The sequence below is a fragment of the Mandrillus leucophaeus genome, unplaced genomic scaffold, assembly GCF_000951045.1.
Source record: "Mandrillus leucophaeus isolate KB7577 unplaced genomic scaffold, Mleu.le_1.0 Scaffold444, whole genome shotgun sequence".
NCBI classification, from domain to species: Eukaryota; Metazoa; Chordata; class Mammalia; order Primates; family Cercopithecidae; genus Mandrillus; species Mandrillus leucophaeus.
This window is the reverse complement of record NW_012104743.1, coordinates 1,695,564-1,717,912: the sequence shown is the minus strand read 5'-3', so window position 1 is coordinate 1,717,912 and position 22,349 is coordinate 1,695,564. Positions and strand designations below refer to the sequence as shown.

General features: G+C 37.0%; 1 protein-coding gene across 3 annotated transcripts in view; it reads left to right on the top strand.

Annotated features, from left to right (window-relative positions):
• Nucleotides 1–22,349, top strand: part of OXR1 (oxidation resistance 1) — a 397,473-nt gene that overhangs the window by 145,706 nt on the left and 229,418 nt on the right. For all 3 annotated transcript variants that reach the window (XM_011994177.1, XM_011994176.1, XM_011994175.1), the window contains exon 2: nucleotides 11,657–11,853. In XM_011994177.1, the coding sequence (XP_011849567.1) occupies nucleotides 11,657–11,853 (197 nt within the window). The remainder of the gene's footprint in view (nucleotides 1–11,656; nucleotides 11,854–22,349) is intronic.

Here is a 22,349-nt window from a genome sequence, read left to right as displayed (position 1 = left end):
ACCCTTGTGCCATTCTCTTCTACAAATACGCCCAGCAAGTAAAAGACTGAGAAAAATAAAAGCTGAAAAGTACCCTCTGAAATTGACTACATGAAGTTAGGGAAACCTGAGTTGTTTTGTGAAAGCAGTGAGTACAAAGCAGTATTTTGGAGAGGGTTGTGCAGGGAATGGGAGATGAAGCTGTGTGCTGGGAAGGAGAGAAGAATTCAGAGGAAGGGAAGGGTGGCCTTACAGAGAAACAGACTTGAAGTGATGTGAAGTGTTTGCGCTGGGTGAATGCTGGTAGGAATAAGTGAGCAGGGAGGGAATGAACGGGATAAGAGAGATCACCTCAGAGTAAAGCCTTGAAAAGAGAGTGTAGAGGAAGTTTTTATGCCTTCCCTGCATCCCTTCCTTTGTGCATAAAATAGGAATATTCTTCTTTTCTGAAGGATTTCAAAGAGAATGTTGGCTTTTCTTTCATTCTCCCCAACTCATGCCTCCCCAAAGGAAGAAGAGTGACTTCTGAGGCTGTGAAAAGGAAGGACTCTGGCTGCATGACCCAGCCTCCTCTGGCTTCTCCCTTTGGGACCTGATGACCCTCGGCATGTCCATCTTAACTCCTGCTGCCCCTGGGGCAATCTCACCGGGACACTGCTTCTCCAAGTGCCAGCTTGGGGTGGGGTCCTTGCCCCCTGTGTCTATTTCTCAGTTAGTTCAGGACTTATAGAGGGAAGAGAGTGGTTAGAACATTAAAACCCCTAGTGTAAAGAGAGGATGCAATTAGGTTTAGAGAACATGTGGAGAGATTGGCTTCGGCAAGAAGAGGATCATGTCCTCTTCTGTAATAGAAAGAAAAGTTTTAAAGTAATGGGGAAAGATAATGTTTATGGAGTCGCTGCTGAGAAGAAGAAAAGTGATTTCTGTAATGTAATTTTTAAGATTTTATGATTTTTTTTTCTGAATAAAGTTTGAAATCCAACTTGGTTGTATTGGGAGCACTACATAGCTTTCATGTGTGAAGACACTATCGTCTAAGCAGAAGAAAACTAGAACAGATACACCCATTGATTCTCAAACTCAGGAAGAGGACATGGCATGCCCTGTCTAGGGTAGCTAATCTGAATTTAGATAGGGCAGTTTTCAAAAGAAATCATTTCAATCAACAATAATCAGTAATGCAATTGTACATTTTTAAAAAACCACAAAATGTCATTTTTATTTAAAACATTTATAATGACTTAAGAATGTTTTATATTCATCAATAGGATGATTTAGTTTGAAGAAGTCAAGAAACAATGGGTTACCTAGAGTGTTTTCCATCCAATTCCTGAATTAAAATGTAGCTAAGAAACATATTTTCTATACCTTCTTTTCCTGTCTTTTGTGTCTTCTTTTTGGGAAATTTAAGATGGTAGATTGTTGGACTACATTGTCATTTTAACTATAAACCACTGGGCTTTGGCCCAGATTATTATTACCTGCAGAAGCTATCTTGATTAAGTTTGGAGTTGCCTTATGTTGTGCATAAGCAAAACTACATTTTAATCAGCTTGTCCATATGCTTTATAGAGATAGTTTGTAATAGGCCTTGTTAAAAATAGGTTTCTTTAATCAGCAATGTTGGATAAAAGCCTAAAGTCTTAAAATAGTCTTATTTATTCTGATTCCTTCTTCCTAAAATGAATAAACAGAATGAAATCGATGTGGCAATAGCGTGTTACAAATCACTCCATCAAAGGTAATGAAATTAAATTTCATCTCTGCAAGTTACTGCAAAAGACTGTTTAACATTTACAAGAATTTGACTTCCAAATCCTTCAAGCCCTAATCTTTGGATTTACATAATATGTTCCTACTTTCAGCCTTTTCCAGTTGAAAGACTTTGAAGTTCCAAGGCAAAAACTGAAATTGGAAATTTGTGTAATTCCAAAGTGAACGCTTGTGATATAGTGACATAATCAGAAAGTACATAGGGTAAAACCCATACACATTTTGCTGCTATTAACTCAGTATTTGAAAATTTATAGTAGAAAGGTGATATGCAGAATTCTTAAAGATTGCTCCAAGAACACATGCTACATATTTCTAATCAATAAAATTAAAATATCTTATTACTAGGTTGTTGAAAGCACTAGATCCTGGACTTAAATCTAGATCTTTGATTTTAGAGCCCTTGCCCTGTTTTGTCCACCAGGGCACTATGGAAAATGTTTGCATAATGATATCGATTTATCAAAACTGTGGAGTGTTTATTTAGAAATTATAAAATGACTTAGTGAATAAAAAATTGAGGTATTATTTGGATTTATCATACTATTAATGGTGGAGAAGAAACTCCTTCTTTTATCTAAGCTCCAACAAATATTCTTTTTTTTTTTTTCTTTAATCAGAGTCTTGCTCTGTTGCCCAGGCTGGAGTGCAGTGGTGAGATCTCGGCTCACCGCAGCCTCCGCCTCCTGGATTCAAGCAGTTCTCCTTCCTGAGTAGCTGGGACTACAGGTGCACACCACCACGCCCGGCTAATTTTTATATTTTTAGTAGAGATGGGATTTTACCATGTTGGCCATGCTGGTCGTGAACTCCTGACCTCAAGTGATCTGCCGGCCTCAGCCTCCCAAAGTGCTGGAATTACAGATGTAAGCCACTGCACCCGGCCCCAACACATATTCTTAAAATGGGATAGGAAGGAGGCTGTTATGTGGATGCATTAATTTAATCATTATATCTGCTATCACATATCACAACTCTTTTTTTAGTTTATTTTCATAGGTTTTTAAATGTAGACTTGCTTGCTTTCTTGTGGTTTTTTCCCCCGTAATGAAACCATTGATTCATTCAACAATTTATTTCCTAAGTGCCTACCCTATGACTAGCTCTATGCTAAATGCTAGGAATGAAATGATGAACAGACTAGAATTTCCATGAATGTAGTAATTAAGTTGATCTGGTGGTGTTCACTTCTAATAGAAAATGCTTCTCTCATATTACTTCTTTCTCTGAGCTGATGCAAGAATTGAAATATAAATAAACCAGCTGGCAAACTTAGAGGATTTAGATGTCCTTTTCATTAAAGGTCAGTAAGAAATGCTAACTTTTATGTTAGGGTTTATTAAACTCTGAAGAGGCAGAATTAGTTTGGGGTTTAATTTCTAGTATTCATAGCATAAAATTAGGTATAATAGCAGTGAATCTATGTATGCTTCTATATAATTATTATTATTTATACTGGCCTAGCCCTCCACAGAGTTAATTTCAACTGCATTTAATGAGAGAATTTCTTGTTTTTGCTAGAATTTCTAGCAAACCATTTCTGCATGTCTTTGCACCTGCGGCTTAATTCTTAAATTTTCTTTTCTATGAATTTCCAAGATAGGAAACCTTAAATTTCTTAGAATGAATACAGGGTTAGAAATACATCTTGTTATAACAAACTATCTAGTTTCAGCATCCCATTAACTGTTCCAACACCAATTTGAATTCCCAAGGGATACTTCTGTTGAAGTATTTTTGCTTTGGTTTGCAATTGTAAAAGTAAATTGTGTAATTCCCGATTCCACATTAATGAGACTTTCTGTCTTAATCTTCCTCTTTAAGGGCACAAAGAATAGTATGGCCACTGCAATTACTGAGTGGGCTAGAATTGGAGTATTCTATACCCCCAAGGAATTGTTTTCTTCTTTTGAAGCATAAGTCTCCAATCTGTCATTTCTTCTGTGGTTGAGTTTCTGAATATGCTTGGGTTTTGCTGATTTTATGGTTTGTTTTTAGCTGCTGATTTCTAGTCAGACTCTATAGGAGGGGTAACAAAAACCCTTAATTTTGCAATGTAAAAATTCTTTATGCATTTGCTCCCCAAAGCTTATTTTTGAGTAACTTGAGACTTTTGCAGCAGCCACAGTATCCAACTTGGAAAACCTGCATTCTCAGCAGCTTTCCTACTTTAAATAATATTCTTACATTAGCTCTTTTAGGAAGCAAAGAGACAGCTTCCCTAACAGTAACAAGATGTGCAAACCACAGATGGTCTTCTTGCTGGAAATTACTGGAAAGGACTACAAGTGTTGGGCCTTTGGGGCACAGTCATTCGCATACCTTCATACACCCCCCCCCACACACACACTCTTACACACACACAGACACACACACACACACACACTTGTGTGAACATACAACAAATGAATAGGGCAAAGTGACAATGTGTATAGCTACTACTAGCATATAGATTTCTGTGGAATTTTATACACTGCTGTAATAGAAATGAACACATTTTATGTTTACAATAGCTTTCTTAGGTACAGCAGGCAGATATAGCGTGAATACCACTGTTAAAGATAAGACTTAGATAGTCCAGGTCCTTGCCCAAGTGTAAGAGCTGAAGTTTATCTCTGCCTCCTAATTCCAGAGTGTAGCCTTTGGTTCAGAATGCCCTGGTTGTATTTCAGCTTTTCTAATTTCTGTTCCATTACTTTCTTTAAGCCTCGGTTGTTACCTCTACCAATAGGACATATGCTACCTACCTCACAAGCTTGTTGTGACCAATGAATGAAATATTGCATGTATAACATGTGGCCTCGTACCTGATACATTATAAATGCTCAATGAATGTTCATGTTTGTTTTTTTAAAGCAAACATTTATACAATACTTATGCCAAATCTAAGTACTTTTTCAAATATTAGTCTAATCTTCATGTCAATTTTATGACAGATATTGTTAATATTCCCATTTTACAGATGAGAAAATGGAGGCAAGGAAATGTTAAGAAAATTGCCCAGTTGCCCAAGGTCACACAGTTAGTAAATGCCACATTATGGAATCAGTTCCAGATAATCCAGTCCCCATGTCCATAGTCTTAAATGCCATTCTGTTATTCTCAAGGTACACAGTGGAATATATGGAAATGTGACTTTTATATGCTAAATTTATACTGCTTTAAATTCCTAAGGCCTAGGGAATATTCCCATATGCTATAGTGGGTTTTCTCAACTGTTGCTACTATTACCACCAATATCTTAGGACTATAGTAAATGGATAGTAGAAGATCTGGTTTTTTTTTTTTTTTTTTTTTCCCCAGACAACTACAGAACTCAGGAACATATCCAACTAGTTATAATCCAGGCACAATTTGAATTCCACTTGATGGGAGAGGTGATTCCAGTGAAGAACTCAATTAAATAAAAACATATTTTTCTTATGCATTTCAGTCATATCATGATGTCGTTTAGGCTCAAGATAGAGTTGTATCATGCAGTATTTAGACAAGATTACAAAACTATTAAGGGATGCAGAGCATGATAGATGTAGAAAGATGAAAAGCATTCCTTGGTTATGACGTGAGGGGATGATGATAGAAGGGTGGAGATAGTAGGAAAGTGAAAACCCCACAGATGTGAGAGGAAAAGGGAAGATAAGACAAAAACAGTATGACAAGTGATAAATAATGGTTTATAAGGGTTAAAAGTGAAGAAGCTTGAAGAAAGATTCTCCACAACGAAAGCTATTGAAATAGAGAATTGACCCAGATATTGAGAGAAACCCTCCACAGTGAGCAGTGTAAAGCCACATTCAGTCACTGTTGCCCTAAGCCCTGGGCTTTGGGATGTATGTTCATTCATTTAAGCCAAAAAGTGCATTTATCCTACTCAAAAAGTGATTTAGAAAATGAGTGTTAGATTTCCTATGCTTCTAGTAAAATAGAAATAAATTATGCAAGAGTAAAATATAGCTAATTACTATAAGAATCATTCCATTAAAATTGATGAGTTTTGGATATTTTCTGCCAGTTTTTTTTTTTCACTAGTTTCTGTGACTTCGGATTTCATTATCAACCTACCAGGCCTTTCCTGCTCCTTGGAGAACTGGTTGAAATGGTATTGAACCCTATTTTTATAGAGTAGGAAAGTCAAGAGCCCTCCTCAAATTGCATTGCCACTTCTTTTCCTTATTTCTTCATGATTCTCTGGTCTCCATCTATGCTCCTGAGTTTGCTGTCTTAGGTCAAATATGCGAGGAGTATGTATATACACACACACACACACACACGTATATATATACACATATATATACACACGTATATATATACACACACGTATATATATATACACACGTATATATATATATACACACATACATACACACACACACACACACAGGTGATTTATCCGATGGGTTTAGTTATTTTCTGAAAGATTTGGGGACTGTCACGCAAGAAATATCACATTGCATACCACATAAGGAACTCGTATTCAGTTAGTTCTCTTGTTATCCTTCACTCTTCCCTCAAAACCCACACTCCAGAATGAGTCAAGCCTCCTTCAAAATGTAGTGCAGTCCCTGCAGGCTCAGTGTTTATCGAAAGTGGTACAGGAGGAAAGGAGCCTGAGAAGTGGATATAATTTCCTCAGCATCCCTGGGAATTGTGCAGAACACAGTTACAGCATCTTACATAGTCTTACAAAATGATTGGAACTTGCATTTGTAGAGAGCTTCCTGTGTAGATGCTATGCTAGGCACTTTCACATATGGTGTTTATTGATTCTTAGAACCTTTCAGCTATATTTTATACCCATTTTATAGATGAGGAGAGTGAGTCTCAGAAAAGCACCCAACATTGTTACTATGCTGAAGGAAGGCATTGGAATACATGTGCGGAGGAATAGGATAGTTCTTTTCCTCTCAAAAGCAGAGGGACAAGAAAAAGCAAAAGCTAAGACAAACCAGACCGTCTGCTTATAGGGGCCATGCCAAGAAAGATGGCTTCTTTTCCTTATTTCCTAGCCTTTGTCTAAGGTGTCAGCACCCATTTTCCTTTGGGAATACAAAGCACATTCAACAAAGAACCTCTCAGTACCTATTAAGAGCTTATTTTTGTCTTCATTTTAATGTTTCATTTATTATCAAATAGGGTACTTTATCTCATGCAGCACACCTACATATTCCATTATGCCATATTTACATTTGTTTAACGCATTTAATTAAGAACCTTGTTAAAAATTTAACAAGACTTCCCCTTTCATGAAATTTGGAAATTGAAGGTAGCATTTAACAGGTTTCCTTGTCAACCACAATACTCATTTTAGAATTGTTAGCCAGTTACTCAGTTACCCACACAGTTCTGCTTTCTAAGAACGTGAAAATGGAAGTCTCATCTTATGCAAGCCAGAAAACCTACTAGCAGTGTTCTAAACTTAGAACAAAAACGTGATGCCCTTCAAATCTTGGTTGGGAAGAGTGTTTGGTGAGGAGGGGGAGAAAGAAGAAGGGGAATAACAGTGTCATTTTCTGTTTGTCTCTGGCCATCTGGAGTTCAGTGCCATGTCCTTTGCTCATTCTAAGGAGAATATAAAAAGGGCAGTGAGATGCTTACATATTTTGTAGTGTCGGTAGAACATCATCAATTATAGTATCTATCCCTTTATCAAATATAAGCCATCCTATAAGCCAATATGAGACTTTAGATCAATTCTAAAATGGGCCAATGTAAAATATAAACAGTTTCTGGTGATAAAATAATCTGCTATGTGAATTGAAAGTAAAACATATTTATAAAATGTAAATAATTGTTAATAATGATAATAATTATTGCTCAGAACTAAAGAGCAACTGGCTTTTTGTATAATTTAACACCTTTCCTCTAAATCTCTACTTCTCTGAAACTGCCTTCCCCCAAAATAACTTGCTTTATATTGAAACTCAAATTTAATTTTAAAATAAAATTTATAGGATCAACTATAGAATATTGACATTTTGTATGTCAGAAATGGTTGAATATTAGTGATTTCCTAGGGTTCAACATAATACTGTGAGTGCCGTCTAAGTCGTGGTGTGTATAAGTGTGCTCTCCTGAAAAGCCATGCTAGTCCAAATAAACCTTGTTGCCTTGGTGATCTACGGCTTATTTATCTTCTTTTTTATGAATTGAAAAATAAAAATTATATACATTTATAGTGTGCAAAATGATGTTTTGAAATATGTATATGCTGTGCAATGGCTTAATCTAATTAACATATGCATCACCTCACATATTTATTTTTTGTTGTGACAATGCTTAAAACTTATTCTCAGAAATTTTCAAAATACAATACATGGGTATTTACTATGGTCACCCATGTTGTATAGTAGATCTCTTGAATTTATTTCTCCTGATAAAATTTTATATCCTTTGATCAACATTGTACTCATCTAAACTCCTTATACCCTTCTACTCTGTTTCTGAGTTGAACTATTTTAGATTCCATATAAGTCTCATCGTGTGGTATTTGTCTTTCTGTGCCTGGCTTATTTCATTTAACGTGTTCCAAGTTCATTCATGTTGCAAATGACAGGATTTTTTTTCAAGTTCAGTAGTATTCCATTGTGTATACATGCAACTTATTTCTTAAACTGTTTTTTTTTAAATTAATCTTAATGCCTTCTTAGGTACATATAGTACTTCTGTAGCTTTTAACTGTAGTCTACAAACACCTAAGATAAGATTGGTGTTATTGGGAAGAACAAGGCATTAGGAAAAAGTAGATAAATCTATACAGTGTAAATCCATGTTTCCTCAAGTATATAATGCCACAGGTGTTTTTTGGTTACTACTCCTTGAAGGATTCCATTCAGCTTGCTTAACTGTGAGATACAGCTTTCACCCTAATTTCCACAAAGCAGCTCAGAGCGATTCTTTTACCATGTGATGACTCCTTTGCTCAAATCCTCTCTTGGCCTCATTTAACAATCTTGAAGCACTATATGATCTGGCCTCACTCCCCTGCCCCCAGCACCATCTTGTTTGACTTCATCTCCAGCTTCTCACCCCCTCTTTTTCTCTGTTCCAGCCATCGTGGCCTCCCTGCTCCACTAATGTAACATACAAGTCTATTTCCTGAACTGCTGCTCCCTCATAACTGCTCCCTCAGTTATGATCATGGCTTCTTCCTTCAATCTCTTCTCAAAAGTCCAATGGTCCATGTGTCCTACTTGGCTCTCCCATACATAGCAGTACAAATGCATACCTTCATTCCCTATGTCTTTTACTGTGCTTGATTTTAAAAATCCACTGCATTTTTTTGCCACCTAATTTGTTATATATTGGCTTGTTTACTTATCACCTGTCTCCCTCCATAAGAATAAGGGCTCCAGGATGGCAATTGTTTTGCCTGTGTTGTTCACTGTGTATCCCTGGTGCCCAGAACAGTATGGGGTGGTGAGTAGCCATTCCAGGAATGAATTAACTGTTCATTTCAGCTCATGAGAAGTAGGGTGCTGGATAGGGAGTATAGTCATTCCCAGTGGGGGAAAAAAGGGTTATTCATTAAATGTCACTCTACTCTGTCAGTGTTTAGGAGGCTGGAATGAAAAGTGCTTCAGTCTATTTTTATTGTCACCTTTTTGAGGCAGGTAGCCATTGGCACCATATATAATCTTCATTGTAAATGAATACAGTAGTACCCCCTTATCCACAGTTTTGTTTTCTGCAGTTTCAGTTACCTGCAATACAGTACGATATGATATTTTAAGAGAGAGAAAGAGAGAGACCTCATTCATGTAACTTTGATTACAGTATATTGTTATAGTTGTTCTGTGTTATTGTTAATCCCTTACTGTGCCTAATTTATAAATTAAACTTTATCATAGTTATGCATGTATTGAAAAAAACATGGTGTGTACTGTATAGGGCTTGTTACTATCTGTGGTTTCAAGCATCTACTGGAAGTTTTGAAATATATTCCCTGCAGTTAAGAAGCGATTACCATAAGGTAAAAGTCAATTTCTCATGAAAATGTTTTATTGAAGTATAACATATACCCAGAAAAATCCAAAAATCATAGATGGTTAAATGTTCACAAAGTAAATACATCCTGGTACTCAATGCCCAGATCAGGAAACAAAACATTACCAGAATCCCATAAACCCCTTCATGTTGTCATCAATGTAATAACTCCCCAATGTTTAGCCTACCATTTTAATATCATAGATAGTACTGCTTGTGTTTGGACTTAATACACATAGAGTCATAGGGCATGTACTCTTTCATGTCTGGATTCTTTGCTCAAAACTATCTTTATGAAAATCATTCTTGTTGCTGCTAATAGTCATAGTTCATGCATTTCCATTGCTGTATAAAATTCTATGCTACTGTTGATAGACATTTGAGATTTTTTTTCAATTTTTGTGTATTACAAATCACGCTGAGATGAACATCCTTGAATGTATCTTTTGGTTAACACATAAAAATGCATGCCTTGAACTTCATTAGGTATTGCCAGACATTTTTCCAAAGTGGACTTACCAATGTGCACCATCACCAGCAGGGCAGCAGAATTCCAATCACTTCTCATCACTGCACTTTGTATCATGTCTTTTACATTTTAGCCACTGTGATGGGTGTGGTATGAGTGCAATGTAGTTATAATTTGTATTCCTCAGGACTAGTGCTGTGGAACACTTTAAAATATATTTGTTGCCAATTTGAGTTACGTGAATCTATTTTCATGGATATTAAGATAATATAGGTCATATATGGATAAGGTAGAAATCATATAGGTCATAATTTAATGACTAAACTTTAGTAAACATTGCTTTCATTAATGACTCTTTTACTAATTGATAGATTGTGTTCCCTTTACAAAGCTTTTGCTGTGGAAAATTCAGTTCAATAGACGCTAATTGTGGGTTAAGTATGAATAACCCTCCATGCTGAATGGTGTGAGGCTACCAAGGTCCACGTCATGGGAAGCTTCTCAGATGTTACGTTGAAGCTATGTCTAACAAGCATGAACAGGGTCTGCAAGTAAGGCAGAAAAGGGAAGCCAATGTACTAGAAAAACCTAAATAAAATTTGAAGGTGCGAAGAAGTATGAAACTTTTAGGAAATTGCAAGGGTTCAGGTGTGGTTATCAGAAATAATAAAGAAAATTGCCACCATCTTGTTTAGAGGGAATGAAGACTTGAAGAATGACACTTAACATTAGCCTCCAGAAGTACCAAGGGCCAATAGTAAATTGGACTTAGGGTTTAATTCCATTAGTTGTGTAGCTTGAAATGTTTGAAGTTAACTCAGCATCATTTACAATGATTTTTATGCCAAATGAAATATGCATGAGCAGGGAAATATTTCCTGGATAGCTTTTTGCTTTCTGTGTTAGGCCTTATGTCAGCTGTCTAAAATGTAGAAGTGAGCAACACATTTATTGTTATTGAGAATGCATAGTAAAATAACATGAATTCTATCATTTTTACAGCTGAGATGCTGTTATAGATTAAGCAGAAAAACCCTGGCAGCCTCTGGTTAAAAAATGATTTTATTATTCTTTTTGGAGTTAACATTTATTTTTAACTAATGTTTCACTGTAGTATTAAAAAATTCCTTTCAGAACTAAATACTATAGTCAAATCCATTATTTTTGACACTATATTTTAATTGGTTATGAGAAAAATTAACAGTTCTTTATCACATTATATTTTAATGAAATCTTTCAAAATGATTAGGCAGAAGATATTTTTCCTTCTAGTTTCAAAAATATTTGTAGAATTTTTCTTAAAATACTGTAGGGAATGTCTGTCATTTCTGAATAGATGTGGTTCTATCTCAAGGCTAAATATAACTCAATTGTTGAAAAAAATGTGATACACATGGAACATATGTGTATATAGAATCGGGATTCACAGCATGTGGTCTTCTTTACTTGTAGGCTGAAGAAAAAGTCCCAGTCGGTGGATATTAATGCTCCGGGGTTCAACCCTTTGGCTGGTGCAGGAAAGCAAACACCACAAGCCAGTAAGCCCCCTGCACCCAAGACCCCCATCATTGAAGAAGAGCAGAACAATGCAGCAAATACTCAGAAACATCCTTCCAGAAGGAGCGAACTGAAGAGGTTCTACACAATTGGTGAGCACCAGATGTTTTACACGAGTGAATAGATGAAATCTACCTAAATGGCATTGAGAATTTCTGGGTCTGTTTAGTTCAATGGCTCCTTGTTATAAAACATGTAAATCTTTCTGATGATGTATTTGGACATTTTCTTATGTGGTCTGAACATAAGGATGGAAAACTACTGAAAAACTTTCAGCAAAGTTAAATAAAACAGGCTTGAGGACCTTCTATATCCTAACCTAAGGGAAGTAAATATACATATACATACATATACATACACATGTACTACATATGTGTAGAAAAACCTTCTTAGGTTTTTCAGTTTTTAACTTTGTGTGCTACTATTTTCATTTCAGTCATTGTTCAGCCAGTGCCTTTCTTGTTTTTTGGTTTTTGTTTTATTTCATTTTCCCTTCAGGCTCCCAGGTCTCTGAACCTGTTCTGTCGGGTTGTTAAGACTGTGGTTGATGTCAGCCTGTAACTAACAAAGCCAGTAAGAAAGTAAAGTTATTACATTCTGAGAGAGGACAGATTACATTGTGGGTCTATTTTGACCTTTCACCTTGCTTTCCTTTGGAAAAATTGAATGGTATCCAGGCCCTTCATAGGGAAGAGTAATAGGATATGGCTTGGGTTTTGCAGGCATTACATTATTTCCCCCCAGATATAATAATATCCTGTAATTTTGTACTTTAACATTTAATCAGAGAGTTGTAGGCAATCAGTCCAAACAAATCAAATTACCAACTTTTGTGTACCATATTAGCCCAGCATGTCTTTGGCCTTGCTTTGTAATGAACACTAGCAGCTTTTAGTGTCTTAAATCTATCTGAGACAAAAGTTACTAAACATCTAATACATGGCAAAGAATGATGAGTAGGGGAGACAAATCCACCCAAAAAGAGAATGGCTGCTTTGGCCTTGCTTATTACTTCAATTTGGAGAGATTCAGTCACATCCAAAAGCGGTAATAGTAGAGACTGTGGCTTAATGGGTTAACCAGTGTTACATCAAAGAGGGCCTGTTTTCTTCAAAATTAACCATCCTCACCACCCCAATATGAGAATGTTTATTTTAAGATTATTTAAATCTTTTTCTTTGATATTTTAGTAGCCATTCCTAGAAATGATCATCAGGAGACCAGATTTCTAGTTCTAATTCCTATACCAATTTCCTGTGTGACTTTGTCAAGTCATTTTCCAGTGTCTTTGGGTTAAATTCCTTCCTTCAAGCTGAAGAAATGCCTCCATGTAGGGCTAGCCTTATTTCAGAATTTGGCTTCTAAAACCATGCTTTCTCTTCCCACCATTTTATGTCCTCTTATATATTCATTCTCAGGCTTCCTTTTTCCAGACGGTCAAGTCTCATTTTCTGAAAGGCAGCAAGCATGGTGTCAGTGAGATTGTCCATAGTCAGGTAATGAGAATTAATAAAAGTGTAGACAAGCACATATTTCTATTTTTAAAACTTATGCTAGCACAGTTCTTCAAATCAATTGACTAGAAAAGCTCACAAAGTCTATATAACTCTGTCCAATTACCAATATCCTCTTCTCCTCTGCAACATGTCTGTCGCCTTCTATTGCTTTTCTAATTGGCTAAAAAGACATGGTTAGTATTTTTTCCTTCAGCAAATAAAGCTTATCCAGAAACTCAATGGTCCTTAAAAATTAGAAAAAAAAAAAAGGAGAGATACTAACCAACTTTGCCACCATGAATAATGGGCTAAGTCTAGAAAATAGAAGTCTCAAAAGGGGTGGATTGCAGAAAGATGATCAATGAGTTATTTTAAATAATACCACCACTTGTGAATTCTTCTCTATTGAATTGGTAACAGTTTGCTTCATAATCAATGTGAGTGGCATGTCTATTGTGTTAAAAGAGACCTCTGAACTGTTAAATATACTCTATATAACCCTTTTAGTAATTTGGACCTGGAAACATTACCTTCAAGGCTGACATATTAGCAACCATGTAATCACCTGTATTGAAAGTTCCCTTTACAAAACAAATGTACTTCAATGTCTCTTAGTAAAAGTATTAGTAATAAACAATAAAAATTTTCACTTTTTGATAATTTCATATGCCAGGGGAAATTTAAGCTCCTGGGTTCTATCCTCAATTCACCCTCACAACAGCTCAGACGGGTAGGTGTTACACCCTATTTTTATAGATGAGGATACAGCCACAGATCATTTAAACATGGGGTCATGAGCTGTAGATAGCAGGCTCTGCAAATTAAATCTACCTTCTCTTGTGGCCTGTCAGAATCAGGCTTTCTCTGACTCTCAAAGTTGCCATCCCCTCTGTGCAACAATAAGCTGTAGTGCTGTTGTTGTTGTTGTTGTTCTTGTTGTTGTTGTTGTTGTTGTTGTCGTCGTTGTTGTTTGAGACGGAGTCTCCCTCAGTCGCCCAGGCTGGAGTTCAGTGGCGCGATCTCGGCTTACTGCAACCGCCCCCTCCCGGTTTCAAGCGATTCTCCTTCCTCAGCCTCCCGAGTAGCTGGGACTACAGGCGCCCGCCATCACGCCCTGCTATTTTTTTTGTATTTTTAGTAGAAACAGGGTTTCACTGCGTTAGCCAAGATGGTCTTGATCTCCTGACCTCTTGATCTGCCCGCCTCGGCCTCCCAAAGTGCTGGGATTACAGGCGTGAGCCACCGCGCCCGGCCAGCTGGAGGAGATTTTATGGATAATATAGTGGAGTGATATTTTTACCACAAGTCCCAGAGAATCTCACTGAAGGAAGCCTTGCCAATGAACCCGTCTACAAACCGATATGCTCATTCATTGAAAGATACCTTTCAATATCTGTTTCGAGTTTACACTCCTGGAAAACTCTAGGAGCCCTCTTGTGGCCAAGTAAAGTACATTTAAATTTAGCAATGAAGTTTTATACTACAGTTACTACAGACATTCAAGCAATAATTTTAGGGCTTAAAGGATTTTCAAATAAAAAATAATAACTAGAAACATGTTGCAGCCATTGAAGTGTCTTTTAGTGGCTGCAGTGGCTTTTCTAGAATTATTTTCTTAGAAGTACAGTTATTCTTTAGTATTCAGGGAGTAGAGGGGATTGGTTCCAGAACCCTCACAGATACCAGAAATCTGCAATGCCCAAGTTCCTGATATAAAATGGCATAGGATATGCATATAACCTATGCATATCCATCTGTATACTGGAAATCATCTTTAGGTTACTTATAATATCTAATACAATGTAAAAGTTATATAAATAGTTGTTATACTGTATTTGTAGTCAGTATTGTTTTATATTGTGTTGTTACTGTTCATTGTTTTTGCTGTGGAATAGTTTGAATCAGTGGTTAGTGGAGTCCATAGATACAGAGCCTACAGATATGGAGGGATGGCTGTATAATAAAATTCCATTGATTTAGGATAAGTAGGGGAAAGCTAGTCACTATTGATGTGAAATAAATGAATCTTCAGATAAAAGGAAAGTAATCACCATGTCAGACTGTGGTTCAGGAAAGAGTATCTTCTGCCCTGCTTCCATCACTAACTGTGTAATCTGGCACAAGTTATTTACCATCATTTGACCTTAATTTTTACGTGTGTACAATGAAAGAGATAAACCAAATCATGTCTTTCAGAGTTGTTTTTCATCTTACTCTCTTTTTATTATCACAGCTGACCATAGAAAGTACTGTACAAGTGTTCTATTGCCATGAAACAAACTACCACAACGTTAGCAGTTTAAAATAACACCGATTTATGAACTCCCTGTTCTCTAGGTCAGTCCACACGGTATGACTGGGTTCTCTGCTCAGGCTGTCTCAAGGATAAAGTCAAGGTACTGGCTGGGCTATGTTTTCATCTGGAGTTTCAACCAGGGGAAAAAATTGCTTCTAAGCTCATTCTTGTTGTTGGCAGAATTCAGTCCCTTGCAGTTGTAGGGCTGAGCTACCCATTTCCTTGCTGGCTGTCAACCAGGGACCACTCTCAGCTCCTAGGGGCTGCTTGCTTTTCTTGTCATGTGGCCCCCTCCACCTTCAAGCAAAGAACTTCACATCAAATCTCTTTCATTCGGATTCTCTGTCTCAACCAACCAAGAATATTCTCTGCTCTTAAAGAATTCATGTTATTGAGTCAGGATCACCCAGATTTTCTGTCTTAAGGTCCACACAACCTAATCGCGGGAATAAAGTCCATCATAAATTCCAGACCCCGGAGTTATGCAGACGTGTACACCAGAGGGGTGGGAGATCTTGGTGATCATTTTAGAATTCTGCCTACCACATTTTACAACACCGCCTGATATACACACATGCAAATACCAATATATCGCAGATGAAATTGCTTAAAAGCATTTCTATTACTATCTATTTTGATTACTTATAGAACAGAATATTCTATAGAATATGAAATAGAATGGAACATTCTATTTCATTTTTTAAATACAGTCTCAACTCACTAAATTTATTTCATAGTCCATTAATGGGCTATGACCTGAAGTTTGAAAAATCACTGGACTTGATATTTGAAATCCTTCAGATACTTAAACTTCTATTATTCTTTTAAAAATAGAATTGTTAATTAGAGCTAGAATAAAAAACATTAACTTAGTGGAGTAGCACTAATAGGTAAATAGAAGAAAATGGAGTGGAATTTTTTACTACTCCAATTATTGTTTGTGTTAGATAAAACCATTTGAGTTTGACAGGGTGCATAAGAAACACATCCTTCAAAACCACAGCCCCTACTTAAAGATAGATAATGAAGCCAAATAGTAGACTCAGATATTTGTGATAATCATTTTATTTCACTACACTTAATTCAAAGAACTACATATAAGGACTTCTGAAAAATATTGTAAATTAAGCATGGAGGTAGTAAAGAAAACTGTGCACACAGGAGCCAAGCATGTACCATTGCTCCCTAAGGCATATGGTTCTATGTGATATTGATTCCTCACTTCAGGGAACTGGAGCTGGAATTCATATATCTCGGTCCAGTTTCTGCGACTATTAGTAAAAGCTCCTGATGTCTTTCTATACAGAGGATTTTCGCTGGACAGTTAGGAAATAGGACCACTCTTGAATGAATATCCCCACAACGGGAATCATTCAGTGTAACACCGAACACTGATTAGTCCCTGATCAATCCCTGCTGTGTGAAGGCCTCATGGAAGATGCTGCTCAGAATAGAAAGAAAAATGAAACAGAGAGCCCTGCTTTCAAGGCAGCCATCCTGTGTGTTGGGGAAGAGCGTGCCTGGTTGAAATGAGCACACTGGTAAGCAAAATAGACAACACAGAATGCCCTAAATGCCATGGACGTGGGGGAGAGGGTGGTGTGTAAGGAATGAGGGAGGGGGCAGCAGGAGCCAAGGGAGAGTCAGAGTGCCCTGGAATCCACAAAAGGAGAAATCTCCTCAGATTGTGTAGATGCTGGGAGGCCCTTTATGGGCTCCCTAGAGCAAGACACCTTCAGCACTCTCCTCTGTTTTTGCGTATGAGCTCCCCCGGCATCTGCACTTCCCTGTGCCTCCTGTTTTCTTATGTTGGCATGTCTGTCTCCATACTGCTTTTCAGTTCTTAGGAGGAGGGAATGGTGCCTGCAATCTCATTAATCCCAGCATTTAGTGCAGTGTGAGGCACACAGTTAAGTGCCAAATAACTGTGGAGGGCAGAGAGGATAGTTAGAAAGGGTTATGAATCTTGTCCTTTGAAGTGGAGGAGGAGAGGATGGAATCTACTCAGAATTCAGTTGGAGGACGAACTTAACATTTACTGTGTGCCAGGATCTTTAAGCAATTTTTACACATTATCTCACTATACAAAGCTCAGTGACACAGGGTTATGACCTCACTTTCATGAAAATCAGAAGTCCAGAGAGGTTAGGAGATTTGTCTAAGGTCACAGCTTCCCCAAATAGCCTAGATAGGATCCAGACCCAGTTTAATGTAATTGCAGAGCAAAGGCTCTTAAACACCACAACATGCTATCTGTTTATCCTCCACCGTAAGTATAGAGCTAAAAGATTCTTCTATCTATAGGCCATTAGAGAAGGATTGGAATGCCTGGTGTAGAAAACAATGAGTAAGATAATTACAACCTTTATGTTTATTTTTTTAAAGTCCTCTTTTATGACTTATGCCACGTAAATGCTCTCTGCAACTTAGTAGAGAAGCCAGAAAAGCTTTCAGTTTAGCCTTTCCTCAGCAGGGCTCCTGAATAGGGGGTCCCATAGGGGGGTTCCTTGGCTAACAGGTGTTTGAATAATACCTCTGGAACTTTCCTTCAGTTGAAATCTCTCCCTCTCGGGTTCTCACCTTGTCATGGGAATTGACAGTCTATTTGTCTCTTTTAATCTTGTTTGTCTTCATGGATCAACCTCTCCCTTTTATCCTATCTAAACTAATCTCACTGTAACACCTTCTTGTAAGACACAGTCTGTGATTAATCATCCAATGTTCTTTACCCAGCCATTTATAGTCATTTAGATTCAGATAAATGAATTAAATAAATATGTATTGAATGCCTACTATGTTCCAGGCTACGTTCAAAGTCCTGTGAATAAACGATTAAACTAAACTAAGGCCAACCCTCAGGTGCTTATATTCTAGTGGGGAAAGCAGGCAATAAATATACAATCAGGTATTTAACACACTGTCAAGTAATGATACGTTTTTAAAGAAGAATAAAATAGATTGAGAGAGGTAATATGTTATGCGTGTAAAATATGTTTAAATCTTATACAATTTTTATGAACATTCTAGATGATGAATTGTCTCAGCTCTAACTGGGAAATCAATTGGCTGGATTCTATTACAGGACATTAGATACATAAATAATAGATTTTTCAGAGTTGTTTTTCACCTTCCTTGGAATCAGATTAGCTTATGAAAAGACTAATGGAATTGATATTTGCAGCATGAAGGAGAAAATGATTAAGGGGAAATTTATTGACCCTCATGCTTCCCCACATTGTTTTCAAGAGGAGGTATCCAGATGTTCATTTCTACCAATAATAAACAAGGAATGTGGATTAAGCTATAATTTAGCATATTGAAATTAAGTATCAGGGAAAATGTAACAAGTTTTAGTATATACAGAGAAGCTGGGTTTTTTTGTTTTGTTTTGTTTTTGAGATGGAGTCTCGCTCTGTCGCCCAGGCTGGAGTGCAGTGGAGCGATCTCAGCTCACTGCAACCTCCACCTCCCGGGTTCACACCATTCTCCTGCCTCAGCCTCCCAAGTAGTTGGGACTGCAGGTGCCCGCCACCATGCCTGGCTAATGTTTTTGTATTTTTAGTACAGACGGAGTTTCACTGTGTTAGCCAGGATGGTCTCGATCTCCTGACTTCATGATCTGCCTGCCTCAGCCTCCCAAAGTGCTGGGATTATAGGCGTGAGCCACTGCGCCCAGCCTGGTTTTTAAAAATGTATAGCTATTGTCTGTTCAGAGTGGTTTAGGATTCAACTTGCCAGAGGGAAAGAGAAAATTAGCACTCAAAGATCCTAAATTATTTTGATCAAGGCCATGAAAGCTGTGTAGTCATTCAGTGGGTGTTTATTGAGCTCCTTCTTTTGCTCAGGAAGGCAGGTGAATCAATGATGAGGAACTTGGCCTTGAGAATCTAAAGTCTAAGTTGGACCTGTATATTCCTCCTGCTAGTTATGAGACCATAAACAAAGTAATTAGAATCTCAAATCTTAGTATCCCTCCTTATAAAAGGAAATAAAACTGTTCCTTACTGAAAGTGCTGTGGTGAGGTATAAGTGAGGTAATGTATTTAAAGTACTTATATTAGTGCCTAGAACTTGCAGGTTCTCAGTAAATATTAGTGAGCTTGTTGTGGTTGTGAATTAAGGATAGAGTATGAATGAAGCACCATGGTACCTGCTCTAATGGAACTTATATGAATCAAGCCTCTTGTCTTGACCTTTGTGGATCTGGTCAAATCATCCCCTGTTTAAAACCCGGCAGTGGTTCCCCACTCTCCACAAAATAAGGTTGTTACTCTATAGACCTTTCAAACTGCGCTTACCTTTCATCAGCTTTATTGCAGACCTCAGCCCTACACTCCAGCCAAGCTAAAAACTGTTTGTGGTTTCCCAAAGTTGTAATTCTGTGTGCTGTATCATGGCTTTTCCTTCTGCCTAGAATAGTGATACCTCCACCTCTTTTAGCCTTCTGATTAACTACCCATTTGCCAGGATTCAGTCCAAACATCCTTTACACCTGGCCACAACTTCTCTAAATCTGATTAATATGAATACATCTCAAGCATTTTAATATACAGATTGTCCGTCTTTTAGGTGACTAACATATTGGATTTAATAAATTTAATAAATGCTTATAACGTTTCTATAGAGTGAGTAGATTTAAGTCTCTGAAAGTTGAATGACTTATTCATGGTCATACTGTAAATAGTGTCAAAGCCAAGGGAAGAATCTAAGTAAACTGGCCAGTAGTAAAGAGCCCATCCTTTACATTTATTTTCAGGTCAAATTGTCTTTTCAAAAACAAAAATGAAATTAGACGGTTGATGGAGATCTCACTGAGTGGTTCCCTAAGTGCTAGTCTATATCATTGATGGTATAGGTCCAACAGAAAAAGATAGAAAAAGATCCAATAATAAAAGAACAGTAGTTTTTCATAAGACTATACTTAGTTAAAGTGACTGTCTTTTCCCTTTTCTCTTTCTTTCGTTCTTCCTCCTTTGTCCCCTCCCTCTTTCTTTCTCCCTTCTGCTCTTTCTTCCACCCTCTTTCCTCCCTTTTTCCTTCTTTCCTTCCCTCCTTGTGTTAAAATGAATGGTCTTTTGTGAAATGACTGCTTAGTATATGGTATCAGTTTGGGGTTTCTGTTTAAGTCTGTTCTTTTAAAATTCTTTTACTTGTCAAAATATTAAGTTGGGAAATAGTCCCTAAAATATTCTCTTGAAATTGTGATGGTCTGTAAAATTGCAAATTCTAAAATCCGATGCAATGATCTTGTCTTTTGCCCTGCTTGCAGGATAGAATACCTTCAACATTCCAAGCTTAGTGATGCACAGTTAAATACAAATTTGTATCTTACTAACCCCAGGCTGCTTACATATTGAAAAGAGAGCCTATAGAACTAGGGGTTCCCTGGGAATTCTTCTCAGTAGTAGGCAAAATTAAAACAGTAATAACTAGTTTGGAAGCTCTAAAGAGAAAAGCAAGACACATATTTAACTGCTTTTTAATTGCAGCACACCAGACACTTTAAAATATCATCACATAACTTGTACGCCTCTCATTTAATAAAAAAGATAACTGTAAAGTAAAAATACTGTAACAGGAGGTTAAAAAATAAAAGGAAAAAACTAATCTTGCTAGAGGTGGCACACTCTGCAGTGTGAAACTAGGTCACCATTGACCTGGAACCTTCTCTCCAAGCTGGAAGGTTCTTCATGGAAAAGCCGGAGTCTCTGCGATTTAATCAACAAAACTATCTTGGCATGCAGGTCACCGTCTATAAGCACAGAAACTAAAACAGATAGCTGCTCTGAGGGTTCTAATTAAATTAAATTCTTGAGAACTACGACTTTGTTTTGAATTGAAATTTGTTTTGACAGTTTGATGACTTTTTACATTTTCTGGGTCACAAAAATGTTTAGGGAAAATTATTTCATTGCTGAGGTTTCTTGTTACACCTGGAAGCCAAAAGTCCCTAAATGGACCTGGGCATTTCACAGATTTTGAAGAGTGGTTCAAAGTTTGTGTAAGTGCCCAATATGTAGTTTTTTATTAAGACAGTGGAATTTGAGGACATCAAGATTTCAAGTTTAATTTTTTGGTTCATTTGTGTATTAATCAGACCGTGGGATTCAATGCATGTTTATGACAGTCTACATCTCCACGTGCATATTTGTTGGAGGGATATTTGATTGGGATTTTATTTTATAACATTTTTCATTTATTTCATTTAATATCTACTTTAAAACATAAGATTAAGGAAATCCCACAGGCTGAAACTACTTTCAACTCTAAAATTAATATGAAAGCTTTATTTCTTTTGAGAGAAATTAGATTTTTTTTTTAACCAATCATTTATGTAACTTTAAACTTTACCAAGCAACCGGAGGTATACTCAGAACGAGGAAAAATGTGTTTGCTTGATATCCCTATAGATTTGTAGTGTCTATAATTTGTTAAATAAACTTACCAACTCTAGTTTTATAGCATTAGCACCTTATTTTATAGACTTGCCTTATTCTTTTTTTGCCCTGCTTGTGTGATTGTTCTTTGTCAGAAGGAATCAACCCAGAATCAAGAAATACAGCTTCATCATGGCCATGATAAATGGATTAAGAAATGTCAGTAACATCGAGGTTTCCTTGAGCAAATGGTTTTGGTATTATGTTTGAGCTGCAGCGTAATAGTCTTTTTTTTTTTTTTTTTTTTAATTATACTTTGAGTTCTAGGGTACATGTGCATAATGTGCAGGTTTGTTACATATGTATACTTGTGCCATGTTGGTGTGCTGCAGCCATCAACTCATCAGCACCCATCAACT